A 23,006-nucleotide genomic window follows, 5' to 3' on the forward strand; every position below is an offset into this window, starting at 1 on the left:
CACTTCTGTCCTCTCCTATGGGCCCTGGCAGAAACAAGGAGATCTGAGGTAGAAATGGCCACACACTGCCAATTCATTGGGAAGAACTGAGGCTTGACAGTCCTGCAGATTTCAAGCAGCCAGCTGAGGTGATTCAGGTGGTTTTGCTCTATAGGTGCCTACTGTAGGAGACCATTTGATCTTTTGAATGGCCAAAAAATACTGGAAAGTCACCAGGAGGTGCAAAAGAAGAACTTGCTGTGGACAGAAAGGTTTCACGAGGCCCCCAGACCCCAGATAGATCAAATGAAACAAATCAAAACAATATCTGATGGTTTCTAATGTCATTGATTATATATAATTTTTTTGGGTGGGGGTTGCATTTTGTATGCTTAAGTGCCCCAGTATTTTGTGTCTATACTTACAGTTCATCCGGAAAGTATTCACAGCGCATCACTTTTTCCACATTTTGTTATGTTACAGCCTTATTCCAAAATTGATTAAATTCATTTTTTTCCTCAGAATTCTACACACAACACCCATAATGACAACGTGAAAAAAGTTTACTTGAGGTTTTTGCAAATTTATTAAAAATAAAAAAATTGAGAAAGCACATGTACATAAGTATTCACAGTCTTTACCATGAAGCTCAAAATTGAGCTCAGGTGCATCCTGTTTCCCCTGATCCTCCTTGAGATGTTTCTGCAGCTTAATTGGAGTCCACCTGTGGTAAATTCAGTTGACTGGACATGATTTGGAAAGGCACACACCTGTCTATATAAGGTCCCACAGTTGACAGTTCATGTCAGAGCACAAACCAAGCATGAAGTCAAAGGTATTGTCTGTAGACCTCTGAGACAGGATTGTCTTGAGGCACATATCTGGGGAAGGTTACAGAAAAATTTCTGCTGCTTTGAAGGTCCCAATGAGCACAGTGGCCTCCATCATCTGTAAGTGGAAGAAGTTCAAAACCACCAGGACTCTTCCAAGAGCTGGCCGGCCATCTAAACTGAGCGATCGGCGGAGAAGAGCCTTAGTCAGGGAGGTGACCAAGAACCCAATGGTCACTCTGTCAGAGCTCCAGAGGTCCTCTGTGGAGAGAGGAGAACCTTCCAGAAGGACAACTATCTCTGCAGCAATCCACCAATCAGGCCTGTATGATAGAGTGGCCAGACGGAAGCCACTCCTTAGTAAAAGGCACATGGCAGCCTGCCTGGAGTTTGCCAAAAGGCACCTGAAGGACTCTCTGACCATGAGAAAGAAAATTCTCTGGTCTGATGAGACAAAGATTGAACTCTTTGGTGTGAATGCCAGGCGTCACGTTTGGAGGAAACCTTGCACCATCCCTACAGTGAAGCATGGTGGTGGCAGCATCATGCTGTGGGGATGTTTTTCAGCGGCAGGAACTGGGAGACTTGTCAGGATAAAGGGAAAGATGACTGCAGCAATGTACAGAGACATCCTGTATGAAAACCTGCTCCAGAGCGCTCCTGACCTCAGACTGGGGTGACGGTTCATCTTTCAGCAGGACAACGACCCTAAGCACACAGCCAAGATATCAAAGGAGTGGCTTCAGGACAACTCTGTGAATGTCCTTGAGTGGCCCAGCCAGATCCCAGACTTGAATCCCATTGAACATCTCTGGAGAGATCTTAAAATGGCTGTGCACCGACGCTTCCCATCCAACCTGATGGAGCTTGAGAGGTGCTGCAAAGAGGAATGGGCAAAACTGGCCAAGGATAGGTGTGCCAAGCTTGTGGCATCATATTCAACAAGACTTGAGGCTGTAATTGCTGCCAAAGGTGCATCGACAAAGTATTGAGCAAAGGCTGTGAATACTTATGTACATGGGATTTCTCAGTTTTTTTATTTTTAATAAATTTGCAAAAACCTCAAGTAAACTTTATTCATGTTGTCATTATGGGGTGTTGTGTGCAGAATTCTGAGGAAAAAAATGAATTTAATCCATTTTGGAATAAGGCTGTAACATAACAAAATGTGGAAAAAGTGATGCACTGTGAATACTTTCTGGATGCACTGTATATTGTAACATTTTAAAATCCACCTAATTCAATTCAATTTAATTCAAGGTTGTGGGGACTATAACCAATCCCAGCAGAACCAACTACAAGGCAGGAATCAGCCCCAGGTAGGACACTTACTGTATCACAATTTAGAATCGGCAACACACACACGCACACGCACACACACACGTCTATGGGATGTGGCAGGGAAAGCCACAAAGACATGAGAAGACAACCAGCTGGTCCCACGATTCAAACCCAGGATGCAGAATCCATCAGGCAGCAGTGGTAATCACCCCACCAATGGACAACACATTTTACTAATCCTGCACAAAATGTTTTGGACAAAACTCATTTTCATCTTGCAAACTGAGCACCAGGTGAAGTTTAGCTAAGCAAGCCACTCCATTGTTGGCTCCCAGTTGAAATTTCCCTCTAAGAAAAGCAGAGAACGTTTAGACCACTGAACTTTGCCCATTTATTTGGACCAGCACTCAGGTCTGTATGAACTGCAAACACAACAAGAAGTGATGCATTCAGCAAAGACAAAAATTTACAGTGTCTATATGAAGCATTATTGTCATACAACGTGAAATCACAGTGGATTTAATTTGGCTTTTTTGACACCAATCAAAACAAAAAGACCCTTTAATGTCAAAGTCAAAACAGATCTCTACAAGGTAGTCTAAAATAATTAGAAATAATAAAACACAAAATAGACTAGAAACAATTAAGACATTTCCTAAACCTACATAGACATATTGTATATAGGAAACAATACCTAAAGAGTAGCTTGTCATCTTACAGGCTGTATAAAAAAAAAAAAAAAAAAAGTAAGAAGCTCAATGTAAACAGCTTATATGGTCAAACCTTTGCCATGTTTTAGGGGAGGCTGGCAGTGGTCCTTTTGTTCCATAATAGCTGTATGAGTTATACAGTGCCCTCCATACTGTCTGGGACAAAGACACATTTTATTCTATGATTTCCCCCTCCACTCCAGTTTAAAATTACAAATCAAACAATATCAGACATGAATAAAGTGCACATTGCAGACTTTCATTGAAGCAGATTTGCAGACATTTCAATCACACCATGTAGAAATGACAATGCTTTTTCTACATGGTCCCCCCATCTCAGGGAGCTATAATGTTTGGGACACAATGATGGCAGGTCTATTAAAGTGGTCATATTTAGTTCGTTGTCGTGTATCCCTTGCATGCAATAACTGCTTGAAGTCTGCGATTCATAGGTGCTGCCATCTTCAGCTCCTGCTTGTTTGGGGGGGCCGGTCCCCTTAGGTTTTCTCTTTAGCATATGTAACACCTGCTCAGTTAGATATAAATCAGGTAACTGGCTTGGCCATTCAAGAAATTTCCATCTTTTAGCTTTGACAAATTCCATTTGTTGCCTTAGCTGTATGTTTGGCTCATTATCTTGTTGCAGGATGAACCTCCATCCAATAAGTTTGGAGACATTTACTGACCTTGAGCAGATCAGATGTTTCTCTGCACCTCAGAATTCATTGTGCCACTCCTGTTGGCAGTTCCATCATCAATGAAGAGAAGTGTGTGCCAGGACCTGTGGCAGCCATACATGCCCAAGCCATAACACCCCCACCACCATGTTTAACAGATGAGGTGGTCTGCTTTGGATCTCGGGCAGTTCCTTGTCGTCTCAACACTTTGCTCTCGCCATCACTCTGATCAGGTTCATCTTTTTCTTGTTTGTCCACAAGATCTTTCCCCAGAATTCAGCAGGCTCTTTAAAGTCCTATTTCTCAAACAGAAATCTGGCCATCCTATTTTTGTGGCCAACTAGTGGTTTGCACCTGGCATTGTGTCCTCTGTATTTCTGTTCATGAAGTCTTCTGCTGATTGTCGTTCTGACACACACTTTTCCCCTCCCTGAAGACTGTGTATGATCTGTCAGACAGGCGTTGGGGGCTTTTTCTTTACCATAATGAGGATTCTTCGGTCATCAGCAGTGGAGGTCTTCCTTGGCCTACCAGTCTCTTTGTGATTACTGAGCTCACCAGTGTGTTCTTTCTTCCTCATGATATTCCAGACAGTTGACTTCGGTCATCCTAAGGCTTTACTGAGGTCTCAAATGGTTTTAGTCTTGTCATCCTCATAATGGCATCTTTGACTTTTACACAGCTGTTGTCCTCGTGCTGAACAATGGCAACTACAGACTCCAAAGGGTAGAAGCAAGCTAATGTATTTTATGAAGCCATGAAAGCCACCTGAGGACTCACAAACACCTGTGACACCAATTATCCTAATCATTATGGTTCCCTGAAATGGGGGGGAATCACGTAGAAAAGGGCTGCCATTTCTACACTGTGTGACCGAAAAGTGCACAAATCCCATTAAATGAAAGTCTGCAATGTGCACTTTAATCACAACGTCTGAATTGTTTGATTTGTAATGTTAAACTGTGGTGCAGAGGGGAAAATCAAAAAAAATGTTTTTGTCCCAAGCATTATGGAATACACTGTTTATGTACAAAAATACTGTATAAAAATATATTAAAATACATATAATTTCTTTTACTGGGTGAATGCTTTTCACATTCCATACATGCATTAAGAACATTTACCTGCGGCAGTCCTGCAGTTTTCTTTTCCAACACTCAGTTTCCTCCTTTGTTGACCAGTCCATGGTTAACGGTCTTTCGGCCTCTTGGACTGACGTATTGTGCTCATCTCAATGAAAGCTACCCACCGGGGACTGACAGGTTAAATGGCTGGATGGTATATTTAATATGGCAAAAGAATACATTTTTTATATCCCACTTTACGAAATCTACACCAGCGTATTCCAATAACACGTCACTAAGATCTGTTTAATTTTGAAAATGCCAAACAGTGAGATGACAAAAACAAAGGAACACGCACATTCATTGTGATGTCTCTTTGTATTTTATTAACATATTTTACAATTGTTATGTCCAAAACGCACTTTCTGATAACAATCAGAAAGTCTGATTCAGCACCTACAGTAATGTACTGTATTTATTTTGTTCATTCATACAGTATTACAATAAAACACTCAGCTTTCAATTACATTATACACACATCACTCCCGGTTCTTTTTTTTTTTTTTTTGGGTGTCAGTGTTCATGTACAAAACGGGGTTTACAAAATCAATGAGATAAAAAGTTTACAGACCAGCAGCGTGCATGAATTCAAGTTTTTTTCATTCTCAGCATGTCCTTGCCCAATGCAACTCTTTCTGACCAACGAAATTAAAACACAAAAAAAAAAAAATATAAATAAATAAGTTTACTTTCCCCCACCCGCACTCCCCCAGGCCCCAATGCCTTTAGTCATATCTCTTTAACTTAACGCTCAGATCTCTCTTTATCTTTTAGCTCAAAAGAATGAACTGGCTCTTTTAATCTGTTTTAAATAAAGCACATAATTGGTTTCTGCATGATTTTTAAGAGTTCAGCACATTCAGATGACCCTGTGAAAAGCCCTGATTCAGAAAAAAAATTAATTGCTATTGTCTTAATGTTCCTTTCCTTTCGCATCTGTTGCCCGTATGACTGGTTTGCACTTTCTTTCATGCATATATGTTTCTGTGCTATCACACATTCCCAATGCAGGGTGTAACACAGTCCTGCTCTGCTTCTTTGACACAAGGGCATTCTCGTGCCCACATTGACGCGTTGTGCCTTTCCAACACCATGACCAAGCTCATCTGCCAATATGCAGAAAATATCTCCAAGTGCCACCAAAGGCTCCCCAGTGCTTGACAATGGATCATTTCCAGAGTTGGATATGGAAGATTAGGTCAATATGAAAATTCAAAAAAGCACTTTTGAAAATTTTTTTTTGCACTTTCAAGAACACTTATATGATGAAATGGTGACAACACACAGAGACTTCAGTATACTCTCGACTCCACAATGGAGACCTAACAGTAGGTTTGCTTCACATTTAATACACAAAAGTAAAAAACAATTTTGCAAAAAGGCCTCAGTGCACTTGCACAAAAAAAAATAGATTTCTTTACTGCTGCTCCTCCCTGTGTATTCTGAAACGCAGATTAATTGCTCCATACAGATCCATGTCTTAAGATTGTTTTTTGTGTTTAGGAAATCATGCAGAAAGAGTAGTGATTATGCCACACACACATACAAAACAGGCAGTCCTCCAGGATGACAGAGAAGACCTGAAACAAGAGTTTCATTTACAGGACAGTCTGCACAAATCCAATCACATCCCCCCTGAATCACACACCTCTCTGCTCGGTAATAGAAAGCAGGCATGCATGGCAGTAATTAGGACCTGCCATGTTTGGTGTTTTTCAAAATCTGGTAAATACAGGAAAATCTATACGCTATTATCTCCAGTAAACTACCAAATTATTGTGGCAAATACCTTTTTGCCTAGTTAAAATTTCTTGTATTATTAATATGTCAGCATTTTATTTTACTTGACTGACTACCTGTCAAGTGACTATAAAGAAAGGATTTTTTTCTTAGAGAGCCTCCAAACCTGCGAAGTATATAGCTAAAGCTGTAAGGAGACATCTGTGCTTTACTGTAATTCAGCCACCTCCCCTGAGCACAAACCTTAAAGTAAGTCTCCTTAAAACCAACGACTAACGTTTTCTCATATTCTATAAGAAAGTGATCATTTATGAATAAAGGACAAAGAAAAACAGAGAGAGAGAGAGAACAATGAAACATAGCGATTCAGGCCAGGAAAGCAATAAGAGGATTACGGTGTTTATTACAGTCTAATCTTTGTGTGCATGATAGCGGAGCTCAAAGGAGCCAAGTGTCCACCTATTTTGAAGTACTGTCCTCAAAATTAAAATCTACTAGCTGTGAAACATGATCAAGCTGCTGACCTGAACTTCTAAGATGCAAATTTCTGATCAAAATATAAAACTACACTGGTAAATCTGTTTTTCCAGATACCCGATTTGCAACCACCTAAAGTATTTATTTTAAAGAGTGCAGCTCAAAAATTTCTATTAAAAAGTAAATGTTTGCAATAAATAGAGATAACAAAGGGTAGGTATTACAGATCTGGTGCATAAAACAAAATAACAGCATTTGTCTTAATTGTGGGTTTTTTTTGTTTTTGTTTTTAGAATTCATTTTTAGAACCATCATTAATTTAAAATGGAATAATCCGTTATGGTAAAGTGGACTACAGCCATCCAGTGTTTCCATCTTGAAATATCCAAATGAACTGCGATGCCTACCAAACCTGTACTACTCAACAGTGCTCATGGTGTGGAAACAGCACCCCTTCGTTTTTCGTTCACTTATCAATTTAAAGTGATTTTGAAGACTACAAGAAAAATCCAGATAAGTTTATTCCATTTTCTTACAGAAACATTCCCTCTGGGATGAGAAGTGTTATAAGCCATTATAATGAGGCCCCCATCTCTTGCTGATGTGGTCGAAAGTATGGGACACCCACTGCTGCTCCAAGACCTTGTATCTTTCTTTACATAAATACAGTGGTTTTCCACGCCTACAAAACAAAACAAAGGGTTTATTTTTTTATATAGCATTTGATTGATAAGATTTCTGGTACTTAAATATGAATAATTCACTTGAAAGAAATTTAATAGACAGAAACAAAAATTGCATTTAAAAGAGGAAAGTGAAAGTGGTAAGAAATGATCTTACAGTTCCATTTTAATTGCAGCAATAAAAGGTTAGTCATTTGTTTTCTGATACTTTAACAAATACACCCTGCACACATTCTCATTAGGCCTCTTACCATTTCTAATTACTCTACTTTGCTAGTAATTAACTCAATATATATCAGATTGATTTTTTCTCTAAAGTAAAACTCAATAAAAGTGCAGTACAAAAATCTTTGATGGCACTTTGAATGTGTGCGTCAGCGTTAGCCCAATACTGAGCTCTGGATGCATCTGCCTTCTTCTCAAAAGTGTAGGCTACGACACCTGCATCAGCTCCTTAAAAATACAGAAAGGACCAAAATGTTGAAGCTTCACAAATCTGGGTCAAGATCTAGTGTGCTTTTCTGCTAAGCTTCATAATACACAAGATTTTATTTTTAGAAGATTCTAAACTGTGTCAGGATCTTCAACATGTTTCATGTAATTTGGCGCTATGGTGTTTTGGGAATTTTTTCCAGGTTGGATTTCCTCAAAAATTAATATATCTCATTGTATCCCTTGTTTTGCTTTCCACAACCTTAATTAACCATTCTGTACTATATTCTTGTATCACATGTTGTATTCACCATTGCTTAGTGTCACGGCATGTGTCAACTGATGATGTTTCATACGTAATCTGTTCAAGAGACAGGACTGCAGCACAGACTCTTCCTGTACTTCATGTAAAAATCATAAGGAATCTAATGTTCCTTTCAAAGTAAAGAGAATATAAACAAACATCAGTAGTCCTGGTATATGTTCTTTACTCCTTAGACAACAGTCAATGGTTTGCTTGATGATTCTCCTCTATACCAAGAGCAATTACTGTATGTCTGCATAATGCCTCACTGGGCCTGCTCTCTTATATTTAGCCACATCAGAAGTTTTTCTTTCTTTAGTCATTCTGTTGTATATTTGTTGTTTGTCATAATTTAATGATATGTATTTATTTATTGAACCTATGTAAAAAGCCAAATGACCCTGTTGGGATAAATAAAACTGGTTTGTTCATTCAAACATCTGTGAAATAAGATAAATAAAAAACTGCCAAACACGCACTCACTTTTCTTGTAAAATGTTGTAATTGGTCACAACAATAAGAACTCCCCAGGCCCAAAAGTGTCCCAGGCCAGTGTTGGTATAATACTGCCCAGTGAGGGTCTAAGTGTGGCATAAAGAAAGCAATCCATTACAAATTACTAATTCTTTCTCTCAAATTGGATCAGGGTTTTACTTTATTCACACTACTAATTACTTTCATGTTACTCTCTAAACCCATGAAAATATCTAACATCTGGAAGGTACAAGGATGACACCTTTAACTATTTTAATAAGGAAGAAATTACCAAGGTAAATTCAGAAGCTAAACAAGTAAACTACATTGCATTTCAAATACACAAAACAGCCAGTGCAAAAAAAGTATTAATAAAAAAAACAACCTTAAGAATTAAGAATAAAACTGAATAATTACGAGCTGGAGTCAAGCTAAACTTAGAAAATGTGATTTACATACCAGAAAATGGAACGAACCTTAGCACAACTGATCACGTCATTGTGCCACCTGCCTGGCAGTGCCTGGAATAAAAGGTTCTGTCTCGTCCTCTCCACCACTCGTGCACTGCTTCCTTCAAGGTCATCATCTGTCTTGAATCGACGAGCACCCCAATGTTTTTCTAACCGTCCAAAAAGGTGGAAATCACACGGTGCCAAATCTGGTGAATAAGGAGGATGTGGCAATACCTCAAATTTCAGTTTCTCCAGACAAGCCTTGGTGTTCTTAGCACTGTGCGTGTCATTGTCTTGCAGCAAAAAGACTCCTTGAGACAGACAGCAGTCCCCACCACTTGGATCGAATAGCAGGCTTCACTTTGGTCTCCAGCAAGTCACAGTAACTTGCACTAGTGACTGTAGTACCCCTCACTCAGCATGTAGTGTTTGACAATAAGTCGCAAGGACAAGACCAAACCTTTTATTCTGCTGGAATCCTGGCACTTCCAGGCAGGTGGCACAAGTGCATTGAGAAGGGTGGAGAGGACATTGAGAAATGACATGATCAGTTTTGTTAATGTTTGTTTCATTTTCTAATAAATCCCATTTTCTAACTTTAGCTTGACTCACCCTCGTACTTGGACTCTTGCAAACAGAGTAGGTAAATGGTAAAATTATTGCCAGTGTAGTGGCAGTAGATGAGGGCACTTATTGAATTGGCAGGGCCAGCTGCCTTCAGAATTTCTTTAAAAGAATCATTAAGCTCACTTATCTGTGTCCCCCCATCTGAGTGTTCCCTTCCCTATTAAAAATGCACATGATAATCAAAAAGAAAGCATTTCGATTGTTATTCACTAACAATTAAAGTAAAGATTAGTTTCCTTAATTTGTACACAGAATTCTTCATTTTCGAAGAAATATTACAGAGATGTGGCAGAAAATTTTTAATATGTGTTGGGATACAACACTACATTTTATGACACAAGGTTTTCATTTGATTGAATATTGAATACTTTTTTGTCTTTGTAGTTCTAATTCTTAATGGGCTCTTTGGTCAAGAGGCTGTACATCACATAGAAAAATAAATATTAATGTAGCTATCACAGTTTAATTTCAAAGTTCCTGGATATATATCCAGTATATATACTGTGTCTCCATCTTCCTTAAATTAGAAATAAATTCTGTCTGTTAATGGAATTCTTTAAATGTGCTGTAAAATTGAAAAGCTATCTTTCCAAGTAAAACTCAAAATCATTATTTCATAATAAAGATTAAGTCAACCTCAAAACAATCCCAAAGTAAAAGAAACTATCAGTTAATCTCTGGAACATATAGGGCAGCATCGTAAAATCCAGAGTACTCGAAAAATACAGAGTACTGTCTACGTCACAATGATGTGAATCAGGCAGGTAACACGGCTATGTTGAATCTTATATGAGCTGGAATGACAAGACATTTATGACATTTATATACTATCTGTTTAGAAACATGAGTAACGCAAGTAACAAAACTGTAATGGGATTACAACAAAATAAAATTAATGAGTTACAACACTTCATTAAATGTAAATAAGATTACAGTTACACATTAATCAGTGCCACACTCCCCCCAATTCTAGACATAATGCACTAGAGATTACCAGGACCACATCTACGTCCGAGACTAAACATACACCAAACAAATCAAAATATAACTATCCAAATACTTCTTGACTGCACTGTATATAAAAACAAGTGCTTTTACCTGAGGTCTCTGTCCTCTTCACCATGAGCATCAAGGTATACTGACCCCCACAGACAGAAACGATAACCTCTTATGATAATAATTACTGAAGCATTGATGAGAAGAAATATTCCAGTTGCTGCACCGCAGTGTTGAGAGTGCTAAAAAATATAAACAGAAAATTGTTGGCACCTTTAAACAAGCGCACACATTTCCTTAATTTATGTGTCATGTCTGTTTTGCATTTACATCTATCTTTCTCCCTACAGCTCAATCCTGAAACAAGTCTTTGGCAAATTAATAATTATGTTTCTTGTGACATTTTCAAGGAGAATTACACTTGCAGTGATTGAACATTCAAGGGAAGACATCCCCACGTGGAGGATATGGGCAGAATTGTAGCACAGTAACACCTTGATTGCTGAAATGAATGAGAGAACAATTCTGATAATCAAAAAGGTTGGTTACTGAAAAAAAAAGAAAACAATTGAGTAAGATATGCGGCTCACTATTTAATTTACTAAGAAATGGCACAGGGGTAAATGTAGTAGTTGGGGAACTGCCATGGATTAGGAATGTCATTTTACATAGTATGGTCAAACTAACTTCCAAATAGTAAAGTTTATTCTGTATTTACTTGCCATAACAACATTACTTGTTTGGAATTTTAATTGGTGAAGCTGAAAGCAGAAAACATAAGCGCAGCCATAATCATCCACCTACTGCCCCAAATAGCTAATTTAACAAAAACACAGCCATTTCTACTGGATTCATGATGAAGACTCTTAAGGTTAACATGTTAAGTCCTCACATAAACAACTTGCAAATTAAATTTAGAATTTCTTGGTAATATATTGCCTTCAACGAATCACTGCAATATCTTATCATGAGGAGCATATGTCAAACAACACCTTCATTTCTCTTGCATTTAAACAGACACTTCGGACTTTTAGTTGGACAAATTTAAGGTTCAAGCCTCACAACTCTCTCTTGGCCAAAAGAAATGTCTTTTTCATTCCAGAAGTGAAAACATGGCCAGAAATTTAACAGAATTTACAAGCAAAACCAAAGCCAAAGTCAAAATTCTTTTTGCAATTTAGTTGAATTCTTCAAGCTTAAATAAAAATATAAACTACACAGTGTGTATACTGACTTTTGGGCTGAAACAATAACAAAAATTACTGAGCAGAAAGTAAGGACAGCGGTTTTATTTTTACAAAAGTGAAAGAAACACGTGAAAGATGTTTGTTTAGGTGTGCAATCTAAAATGAAGCAGGAAAAGTGAAAGAATATCAGTACTCTATGGTGTGAGCAAAAAACATAAGCCTCCTTCACACACTGCAAATCAGGCTGTAATCCACACAAGCATATTTTAAATGTATTTTACAGTGACAGGTTAATCCTGTTATAGCAGACACCATTATGAACATGATACACAGATTCCAGCAGGCAAACACATTCTTGATGTAAAATTTGCTTGCTTTCAATTTTGTTGTGAAAGGTTGGGATCGTTTTTCTCTGCCATACACATCTGTCTGATTTCTCCTTCTACTGGACAGGAAAAAAAGGTTTGTGCTTATTGACCATAATGTATACAGCATTTAACATAACCTAATACTCCTAAAAATGTATAATAAAATTCACTACTGTGAAAGCCTATCCTAGGACCACTAGGTATAAGGCAAGTACCAACCCCAGCAACGCACACATCCACCTTAACTCTTACACTGTCACTGGGCCAATTTCAATTAATCAATTAATTTAATATGCAATGTGATTTAAGTACCTGGTGATAAACCATGAAAAATGAGCAAACATCACACTGAAGATGACCAGGCATTAAATTCAATCGCAGCATGACAAGGAACATGAAGTATCAACACCAAAGTTTGTACAACTGTGCTACCCCATTATTTTCATTTAATGGTGCTTATTACAGTAGTCGCTACTGTAACATTTACTGACCTGTATCTGTTGCATTATGTTGTTGTAACATGTTCTATATTGTCACTATACTGTTTAATGTTTTTGTGCCACTTGAAATGTCAATGAAAACACTGCACTGAGCTTAAACAGGTACACAGAACAATAAATTGAAATGTGTTCACTCTGTGTTGGACCAGGGATTGTTTCTGATGTGTGGCCAATGGTTGCTGGGATAAGCTCCAACTTGCCAGTAGCCATGCTCTCGATAAGCAGGGATGGAAAATAGATGAATGAATGGGTGGATGGAAAAATAAATTAAATTATACAAGGGGCAGGTTAATCTAGTTATTGTGCCATTAGAAAACATGCCACCAGCACACAGGTAAATTCTTGCTCGATCTCAGAAATGGCTACTTTTAACTTAATGGTGACAAAACATTTCACAAAACAAAATGGACAGAAGGCTGTCAGTGCTCTTTATTAGAAGAATTTACATTCATTGATAAGCAATAGTAGTGTTTTATCTAAAAATCATAACTAACTAACATTACAAAAGTCTTTTTATCTCTCTCTCACTCACACACACACACACCTTTACATTTAAAAACAGGTAATTTAATAAACGACCTGTTCTGAATTCAAAGCAAGACATTGTAGCATAACAAAAGGAAAACATCTAGGAAGAATAGAAAGGCAGGTTTTCTTGATATATTTTGTGTTTAAAGAGCCTAATTTAAGAAAGAATATTTTTTTATGCTTCTAGAGAACCACAACCCTACCTGTTAATACACAAAGTAAATATCTAATTATCAACTACCATACACTAGGAAGGGAATAACTAGTTTGTAACACCAAAGGAGTCATCTCACACTGTATTAGAGGAACAGCTTGTCCAAGAATGGCAAGGGAAAGATCCAGAGCGAGGATAACTATAAGGTGGAAATGATTCAAAACTGGTCAGCTTCAGTCACTTCTCAAGTTGACAGACCTATCACATCTCATGGTGAGTTAAGGTATTGTGGCATTTAGGGTATTTCCTTAGAACCTGCTTAAAACCCCATTTTTAAATACTGTTTAATGCTGATATGATTAGATGAACTGGAAAAGCAGGATGGGGTCTGGAACCATATGTGAATAAGATGCTTAAAAAAAGCTAAAAATGTGCAATCCTGAAAATGCAGTCTGAATTAGTCCAGGTTACCAACTAGGAGAGGGTTGCACCATCCTGTTGATGCTTATTTTTAAAATCAGAAATGAATCATTCCATTCTTAACATTCTAAAGATGAGCCATTCTGAATGCTGGTGTCTTCACATTCTAAAGATGAGCCATTCTGAACACTGGTGTCTTCACCCCAGCAACTTTGGATGGAAAAGCATGTTCCTTCTAAGGACACAGCAAACTGGGCCTGCTGTATTCAAGTGTTAACGTCTTTAAGTCTGTGGTACACCTGAATAGGTCTCACCATTTTACCACCACTTACAAGCCTGTTGACAGCACATTACATGCATATGTCTGATCACAACCTGATATTTGGGTGCTTACCTACCAGGTAACGCTTGTGGTTCAGTCAGCCACAGATCATGTCTATGATATGCGTCTCACGACTGAGAGGGCATGGCTGATGTCTGCCGAATGGCCGACCAACCACATACGTTACCTGGTAGGTAATCACCCTCATATCAGCTTGTAATCAGACCTGTGCATATAATACTCCAACATACACCCTGTCAAATAAGCAAACCAGCCACTGTGGGGCAATGTCTGAAGCTTTGCTTTGGGTACTGACGTCTGAGGTTTGATCCCCGCAAGAGAAAGCAAAAGTAAAACAGAAAGTGCCCATAGGAGTAAATCCCTACATTTCCAATTCTTCTGAAAACGTAACTAAAAAATATTCTTAAGAACAGAGAAAGAGAAGGTAATTAAAAAAAGTTTAGCAAATGGTCATAGATATTTATCATGGAATTAAAGAGTGAAGCTAATTTTTTACTGAAATTTCTTGTCGTTATGAATCCATTCCTCTGTATAGTATTTTTACAACCTCATTAAGAGCCTCTCCATTAATTTGTTTAGTGTAATCAATTCCATATGCATCAAACCAGCATTGGCACAAAGATAATGATATTGCTAATCAATATTTGAAAATGTTCAATAGGATGTCACTAAAAAAAGGTATGATGATACAATTGAAATATGTTCTCATCAATATCACATTAAAACTCTTTATAATGACAGCATTTATTATGCCATGTTTTCATACTCACCAGGACACATTCACAATAGCTTTGTTGTTTGCAGCAAAGTCCTTTCAGACATACAAAGGTACCACAAACCAAGCAAAGTGCAGGATCCTTGGGAACTTTATTGCATACAGTGCAAGGTTTTCTGTGATAATACTGGAAAATTGTGTTATAGTTCTCTGGTAAAAGAAGAAGGTGAGGTGCACTCCAGTGGGGATCATTCACAAGTAAACTCTAAAGACAAAAATATATGTACATTTGTTGATTATTTTTTTTGTTCGGAATATAAATATATAAAATACAAATTCATCCAAAGCATTTACAATCTTAAAACAAAATCAATGATACACAAGGTGTAGCAGCATGTACATTAAGTTATATTCTCGATTTTTTTAATATTTAAAAAAATTGTGCATCTATTGGGAGCAGTTCAAGTTCAGTAAGGTTTGCATGATCATCCATGAAGTGCAGGATGAACTTAAAACATAATTTTTGTGAAAAACAATTTTGAAGCCATTTTTAAAAACAGATTGAAAAAATAAAAGGTTGCGTTAATTATGAGCTGTAATGACAGGCACTATATAAGAGAGACAGAAATAAACTCTTGACATGTCAGACGGGGCCCTGAGCACTCCACTGCACACCATTAGTTAAGACATTGAATTCTAAACCCCAAGGTTTGCCAGTTAAATTCCCACCACAGTTTCTAGGTGTAACCCTCAGCAAGTCACTTTACCTGTCTGTGCTCTAATTGTAAAACAAGCCGTCAAACAACTGTACTGTATCTCTGGAATTGAAAGATACCTTGAGATGGTGTTCACTTCAGAGAAATGCTATATAAAATAAAGATGGATGCTGCTCTAAGGAGAATGTGCCAAAGATTATAGGAAGTGAAGAGGTGCCAACACACTGCTGTCCCTGCATATAAGGAAGCAGGCTGATAATGGATAGACATTAGGTGAAGAGCAGAAGAAGAGCAGCCCATGTCTGCCATCAACTGTTTGAAAAGAATTAGATGTATTATAAACACAACCCCATTTTAGACAAGTAAAGATTATCATACCCTTGTTTTAAGACCATTCACTGTCACATATTTGCAACAAAGCAGAAGGATGCTGACTGATAAATATACCAAGCAGCCAGTATCTTCTTTGGGTGATTATTAAACCAGTACCCTGACATGTAATAAAATGTCTCTCTGTCTGGGAAAGGGTAATTTAGCCTCACTGTTGCAAAAATCAATAAAGGTAGCTTCAGATTTAATGCGAGGGTTAACAACTTGATAAAAATAAGTCTTGGCAGATTTCATATTTTAGCCATAGAATAGGGAGTTTTACATCCCACACCCTTTCCTAACAATAACTCACACTCTCATTTATGCAACAGTTTCAAGCATACTGCGTTGTTAGAGAATTCCAGGCAGATGCACATCTTGGTATCAATGAATGTTTTTTCTACACTTTTCACGGGTATCCGTCACATCTCAAGCTGTTAAGATCTTTCATTTACTCAAGTGTCACTTCCACTGTTCCTTTCACACATTTCCCATCAATCTGTGTGAAAGCTATGCTAATTCCCTCCAAGGCTCAATCAGTGCTGATTTTATTCACTGCCTCCTTCTGCAAACCTTCTATCAATTGATTTTGAAACTGGGTGACAAAGGCTGCAGTGATTTACTGCCTATTGACTGTTACAAATGGGAATAGTGCCATGATCCCCACAAGCGCCTTCTGGTCCCAGGTGGATCTTTTTTTTTTTTTTTTAACTTAATGATTTTATATAGGGATCAATCCACAAACAGGAGTAGACCAAAATCAGCACAACTTTAGGTTTTCAATAAATATTCAAGAGGCATTACACTCACTCTATATTTGTGAATTTTACCCTAACATGAATGCTATTTTTATGTATGAAGGGGGAAAAACAGTTTTGACCTTTAAACACAATAATACATTTAACTCTAAGTTCAGTATTTTCGCTTACTTGGCCAGCGTAAGCAGATGAGGTTTATGATTATGATTATGATAATGAATGCATATGACAAACAAACTAAATAGACTTACCACTGCGTGTTCAGCATTTGCCTCTGAAAACGCCCTCATTTCAGAACACCACTGTGATATGACCTCAATGGCAGAGACGGACCATTCAAGACAGTAGGCACTGTTTAGTTGGTTGGATAACTGAAGGTTAGACGGCAGCAGCCCCAGGCAGTTTGCTAGTACTGAAAACTCATCTTCAGACTTCACGACAAAATAAAATACAGAATTTTAAAATTGTACATATAGTAAAAAAGGAAAAAAAAAGTGTATTTCTTCAAGTACAGAAAATACAATCATATGAAGCAATTGATGCTGTGCAATTTGACTCAATTTTGTCTGTTTAATAAGGAATAGCAGCAACAATGTTTATTGAGATATATTGGCAAATTCTGGGTACTGAAGATGTGCTCATTGAAAAAAGTGAAGGAACTATTGACAGTTGAAGTCAGATGTTTACATACACCTAACAAAGAATTCTTTAAAAGTCACTCTATAACCCCTCCACAGATTTTATTCTAAGAAACTATAAATTTGGCACATCGTTTAAGTGAAATACACTGTCTGTGAACATTGTTGGAAAAAATTACTTTTGCCCACCACGAACAGATTTCTTAAAAAATATGCCAAATTTATAGTTTGTTTGTATTAAATCTGTGGAGTGCTTATAAAGTGAGTTTTAAAGAATTCACCCTGTGTATATAAACTTCTGACTTCATCTGTAAACTGTAAAGTAGTTACCAGCAAAATAAGCAGTAGATTTACTGTGGATTTTAAAAGCTTGAACACCTTAAAGAAATACTTAATTTGAAGATAGTAGAAATGTAAACATCTATTTTTAAATAGAATATTAAATAACAAGCCATTTTATTTGACAGCAGCAATTAACTGTTTTCAATAGCTTGTGTTGTGATTTTATACTAATTAGTATGTGGCAAATTTTGCATACTTGTTCCATGAAAATAGATACAATAGCTGGCAGTGTGGCCCAGTCACTAAGGTTCTGAGCTGTACAGCAAATATTTCTTAGTTCAGGCATTTAACATGAGCAGATCTGTCCACTTTATAATCACTCATATCCAGTATAGAGTCACATCAGAAATCAGTTACATTATGGAGCAATCACGTAGACAACTACAATGGGAGAATTAAGAGTCAACAATCAACCCAGCAGCCCATCTTTGGATCGAGGGAGGCAACTTGAGTCTGTGCAGAGAAACCCACACAAATAAAAACATAACTTGTAAAAGTCTCAAATGAGATACTGTAATTGGTAATCAAACAGGATGCAAGCAATGGTAACAATAATCTGTGTCATTCCACATAAACAATGACAAAAAATGCCATTGTAACAAACCGTGTCCAGAGCACCAGTTCCCCTATAGAGCATCTCATAGTTCATAACCAAGGGGTACATCTGGGTGGTACAGAAACACGAACACAGGTTTTATAGAAATTGTTTTTACATTTATTCTACTTGGGACTCATTGTGTCAAAAATAGTAGAAACAGTCCAATATTCCACTCAATTTAAGTGTCATGTCTCTTTCCAGAAATTATTTCAAAAATATAAATAAAGGTAAAAATTAAAACCGAAAACATGCTGATTCCTTTCCTCGTGCCTGTTTCAGAAGCAGCTCTAGGCAAATCGAATCAAAAACTCAAAATCTTTAGAAACAAAAGTAATCTTTAAGTTGAATATGCTGAAGCTCACCACTTGACTCTACACTCTGTCTCTCTGCCTCCACTTTACATGTTGCTCAGAGGTCTCCTCCATAACACTACTTAAATGTCTTTGCATGGTAATCAGAAGGCTAAGAATAATGTGCTTAAGCACCCCCATGGGGGTGCCCTTCCTCCATATAGCGCAGAAGGTCCCAGAAACAAAACTCTGCACTGCCTAATCATCTCTCTCTCTCTCTCTCAGAGAGACCATCAGACAATTATTTCAACCAAACACCTTCTCCCTCTCTATGCCTGTTGCACCTTTTAAAGCCAGTGGGAAAATTACACCCAATTCCTGTAGACCTCTCTTCAATCCACCCCCCAAAGAGAGCTCACATTTCCTATGTTCTCAACACTGTGTACTTAATCTCCAAAGATACTCCTAGTGGAAAGGATTCAGACTCACATATGTGGGTACCAAACACACACGACACGACTACCCTCCAGGCACTTCTCCCTGAACCTTGCAGGTAATACCTCCTGCAGCTACTACAGGCCCTTAAATCCTTTACAATATTCTTTTACTGGCAACCAACATTTTGCTTTCTTTACAATGGTGGAACAATGCCGGGACATGAGTGGCTCTAGCCTCAGGCGCATGCACAACTATCTAAGCACACTTCCTCCCAGGCACAACCTTGGGCAGCCATTCTACTCTTCTTCTAGGCACATTGCTCACACTGCACTACTTCTGAACAACATGATAAGTTTGGATTCTATTTCTAAAATGTAAATAGAGCTATAAATAGTTTAAATCTCACCCACACAAAATCTCTGACCTGTGCTACCACAGCCATACCTACAGAAAGACTGAAATGGTGATTACTACAGAAAAGCACTATGTAAAGTAATTTTTTAAGTTCAATTATCAATAGAGGCCATATCTGGTTAGTGTTTCCTTTGCCGTAAAGAATGAAGTACTTCATTTATCTAAACAGATCTAACAAGTCACAATTCAACATAGTAACTGAAATTTATTAACCATTACAAGTGATCTGTACCTCAGTCTCAGTCAAGGCAGCCTACTATAAGGCAAGGACGACTGGAGAATTATAGCACTTCAGTATATGTATTTAAATTGTGATTCTGCCTTGCCACCTTATCTGAACCTTTTGTAGCTCCTGAAAAACCCAAAATTTACAACCAGAAAGAATGACCAACAAGTCTAGTTGCTTTCAATTAATGAATATATCATGGATATAAATCCCAGTCTGGTTATCGTTTATGTGATGTTTTAAAGGAATACTCCATCCAAAATACACTGGCATAAATTGTTTAGGTAAAAAAAAGAAAAACATTTCTATGACTTTAAGAAGAGATATAGAAATACAAAGGCCGTATCAAACATAACATATAGTTTGATAAATTCACTTGATATGGATCTGAACATGAACATAATGTAATACAGTATATGGCTTGTTTAAATTGAGACTCCCAGGAAGTACAGTAATTCACTTAAAATTTCAAACACTTCAAAATTCATAATTTACATGAACATAGGGAAAACCATCCGTTTTATTTTTTAAACATGAAAATGACATAAGCTGCATTGCACTGTGCAGATACAGTTTCTGCTATTTACTACGTATTGGGAAAAAACAATAAATAAATGGCAAAAGGTGACAAATACTTTGACATTTACGGTAATATTTTATATTAAATCACACTTTACCAGACAGCTTGGTAAATCGTCCCCAAAGAGGTGATGCTGAAGCAGGCTGGTAATTCTGAGGAAAGGTAAGCAGTACTGCTGAAGAGCATACTCGATGGACTGTGGAGACCAGATGCAGGAGCTTATCTGATTGAAAGAAAAGAACAGAAGTGACTTTTGCTAATACCATCCCAGCAGAAAAAAAAGGACAGGTCACCTTTTGGGATACTGCTGCCAGATTTCTTGTGGAGTGTGTAAGTGACAGCTTGTTTAAAAGGATTGTTGGCAGGGCATAAACTCCTTGTAAAATACTAGACTGCCTTTATTCACATTTTCAATTTCCTTCCTGCCATTGGGATTTTATTCAGTGGGCAATGTTACCTGTTCGCTATGCAACTTCAATTTATCCCACGCATACTTTAAATTACTGTTACACACTGAAATCTTTTTTTCTCCCACATCACAGAAATTCAAAGTCTAAACCAGCGCCAGCAAGATGACGTTTACAATGTTTGGGGGATTTATATTTACATTTACTTATTTGGCTGACTCTTTTATCCAAGGCACCTTGCAACATTTGAGATACATTTGATAACACTTCTTTTGTTTGTTTTTCCAATGGGAGCACAGTCAGGTGAAATGACTTGGTCATGGTCACACAATGTCAGTAGTGGGATTTGAGACCACAGCCTCAAGGTTTGAATTCTGAAGTCTTATCCACTTTGCCATACTGTCTGCCTTTTCTTCTTCTTTTTGATTTCTTACAATTTTTCCGATGTTCAGGGTGTAGTCCATATTGATTACATGCCTCAAAAGGCCCACAACACTGATCAATATTACTCTGACTTGCTTTAATGTTTTTGACAGTCAATTGGAAAAAGCATTGTGAAAAGCTGTCAACCATTCACCCTGTCTGCTTCATGACAACATCCCTATTGAGCTATTCAGGTTTCTTTGTGAAACGGCAAATCTAAAGATATGTTACACCCATTCTGTTCTCCAAACCAAGCCCAATGGGGCGATCACCATAGCTGCCCAATGTGATGATCTACATCTGTTGAACATGTATTGCCGATGATGAAGATGTCAAGTCAGCTAGAATCAGAAGCAAAGGGTAGCTTTATAACAAGTGTATCACAGTTCACAAGATTATGTAGAAAAATAAAACTTGTTTGTGCTGGCTCCTCCAAACCCCCGTGACCCTGTGTTAGGATACAGCAGGTTGGAAAATGACTGACTGACTGGTCTTACTGATTTCTTTCTTAATGGTTCAGCCTCAAAACTATATGATCATCCCTCATATATGGAGTAAATTCTCATTATCTGCAAGGGTTACGTTCATGAAAAACTCCACCAATATGGAAACCATGGATACTGAAGCAGGTATTTTATGGGAAAAATGCGGTTGGGTCCTGGAGGACCCTAATCACAATACACTTTTGCTACCTGTTTCATAAACACATAATTATGTGTACCAAAAATCAACTAAGATCTTCACAACACGTCCCCAGATTCTGCCTCATGTGCATCCCCCAAGAGCGAGGGTGAGGTGAGCAGGGTCAGGGCCTACAGGGGGAAGAAGGGTTGGGCGGATGTTCCAGTCCTTCACTGTAGCACTCACCCCAAGACTCGGTAATGATCCTTTCACAGGTTCATCTAAAAAAATTTGGTACGATTTTACTTCCTCTACACAGTCAAGTTTGATCATCTTCTTGGTGCTCCGCCAGAGACCATTAGCGACTGTGGCCAGGCTGATCTGAGAAAATCACTAAACCATCCAATTGGCAGAAGTGATGGCTGGTGTGCACAAAGCGCAGATCCTTACTGGGAATTCCTTGTTCACGGGGTACAACTGCAAGCCTCAGGGGTTATCGGCTTAACCATGTCTGTTGCGCCATGCAGATACTTGTTGATCCACCAAGTGTAGCGTGCATGCAGCCTGGGACATCTAAGGGCATTACAAACCTGTTATTGCTCCATCTCACATGTTGCTGTCTTACTGCAAATGTAATTTAACTTCCTTTTTTTAGAAAAAGCAAAAATATTCAGCTTTCTAAAATCCATTTGCTTAATCAATTGTTAAAAAGAAAAAATATATGGAAAATAACTTTAATTTCACTATTTTCATTTATTTGTTTAATTATGTTGGGAGCAATCATTTAAAAATATATAACATTTAAATATTATAAGCAACAAATTAGAAGTTTCTAAGACTATGTCTGAAATGCAATAAGCTATGTACAACTAAGTAGTGCACTTTGCTATGGAAGAATAAAAGCAAAAAAAAAAAAAAAATTCAGAATACTCAGTGTCACTAATGATGTTAGCAGTTGGCCAAAAATCTTTACTGCTACAAACTAATCATCATGCTCAAAATTAACTGTAGCAAATGCAAAGCTGAGTAACAAAGACAGACCTTGAATGCACTCAGTAATGACACTGCTTATCCCAGCTTCATGTACTAGCGTATTAATTAAGACAAACCATTTCAAATAAGAACTGTTAGTTTAATGTGAGCATCAGTCATCAAACATCAGAATGAGGATGACATATGCAAGAC

At 37.7% G+C, this 23,006-nt stretch overlaps 2 protein-coding genes across 2 annotated transcripts in view; both read right to left on the reverse strand.

The window, feature by feature from the left end:
- Positions 1–23,006, reverse strand: part of LOC127528918 (uncharacterized) — a 469,030-nt gene that overhangs the window by 173,165 nt on the left and 272,859 nt on the right. The gene's annotated exons all lie outside the window — the stretch shown is intronic.
- Positions 4,905–23,006, reverse strand: part of ubr3 (ubiquitin protein ligase E3 component n-recognin 3) — a 279,977-nt gene continuing 261,875 nt past the window's right edge. The window contains 5 exon segments of the mRNA XM_051930608.1: positions 4,905–7,500; positions 10,889–11,028; positions 15,057–15,266; positions 17,096–17,275; positions 20,468–20,593. Of these exon segments, the coding sequence (XP_051786568.1) occupies positions 7,383–7,500; positions 10,889–11,028; positions 15,057–15,266; positions 17,096–17,275; positions 20,468–20,593 (774 nt within the window). The 3' untranslated portion in view covers positions 4,905–7,382.

This window comes from Erpetoichthys calabaricus, chromosome 8, assembly GCF_900747795.2.
Source record: "Erpetoichthys calabaricus chromosome 8, fErpCal1.3, whole genome shotgun sequence".
NCBI classification, from domain to species: Eukaryota; Metazoa; Chordata; class Cladistia; order Polypteriformes; family Polypteridae; genus Erpetoichthys; species Erpetoichthys calabaricus.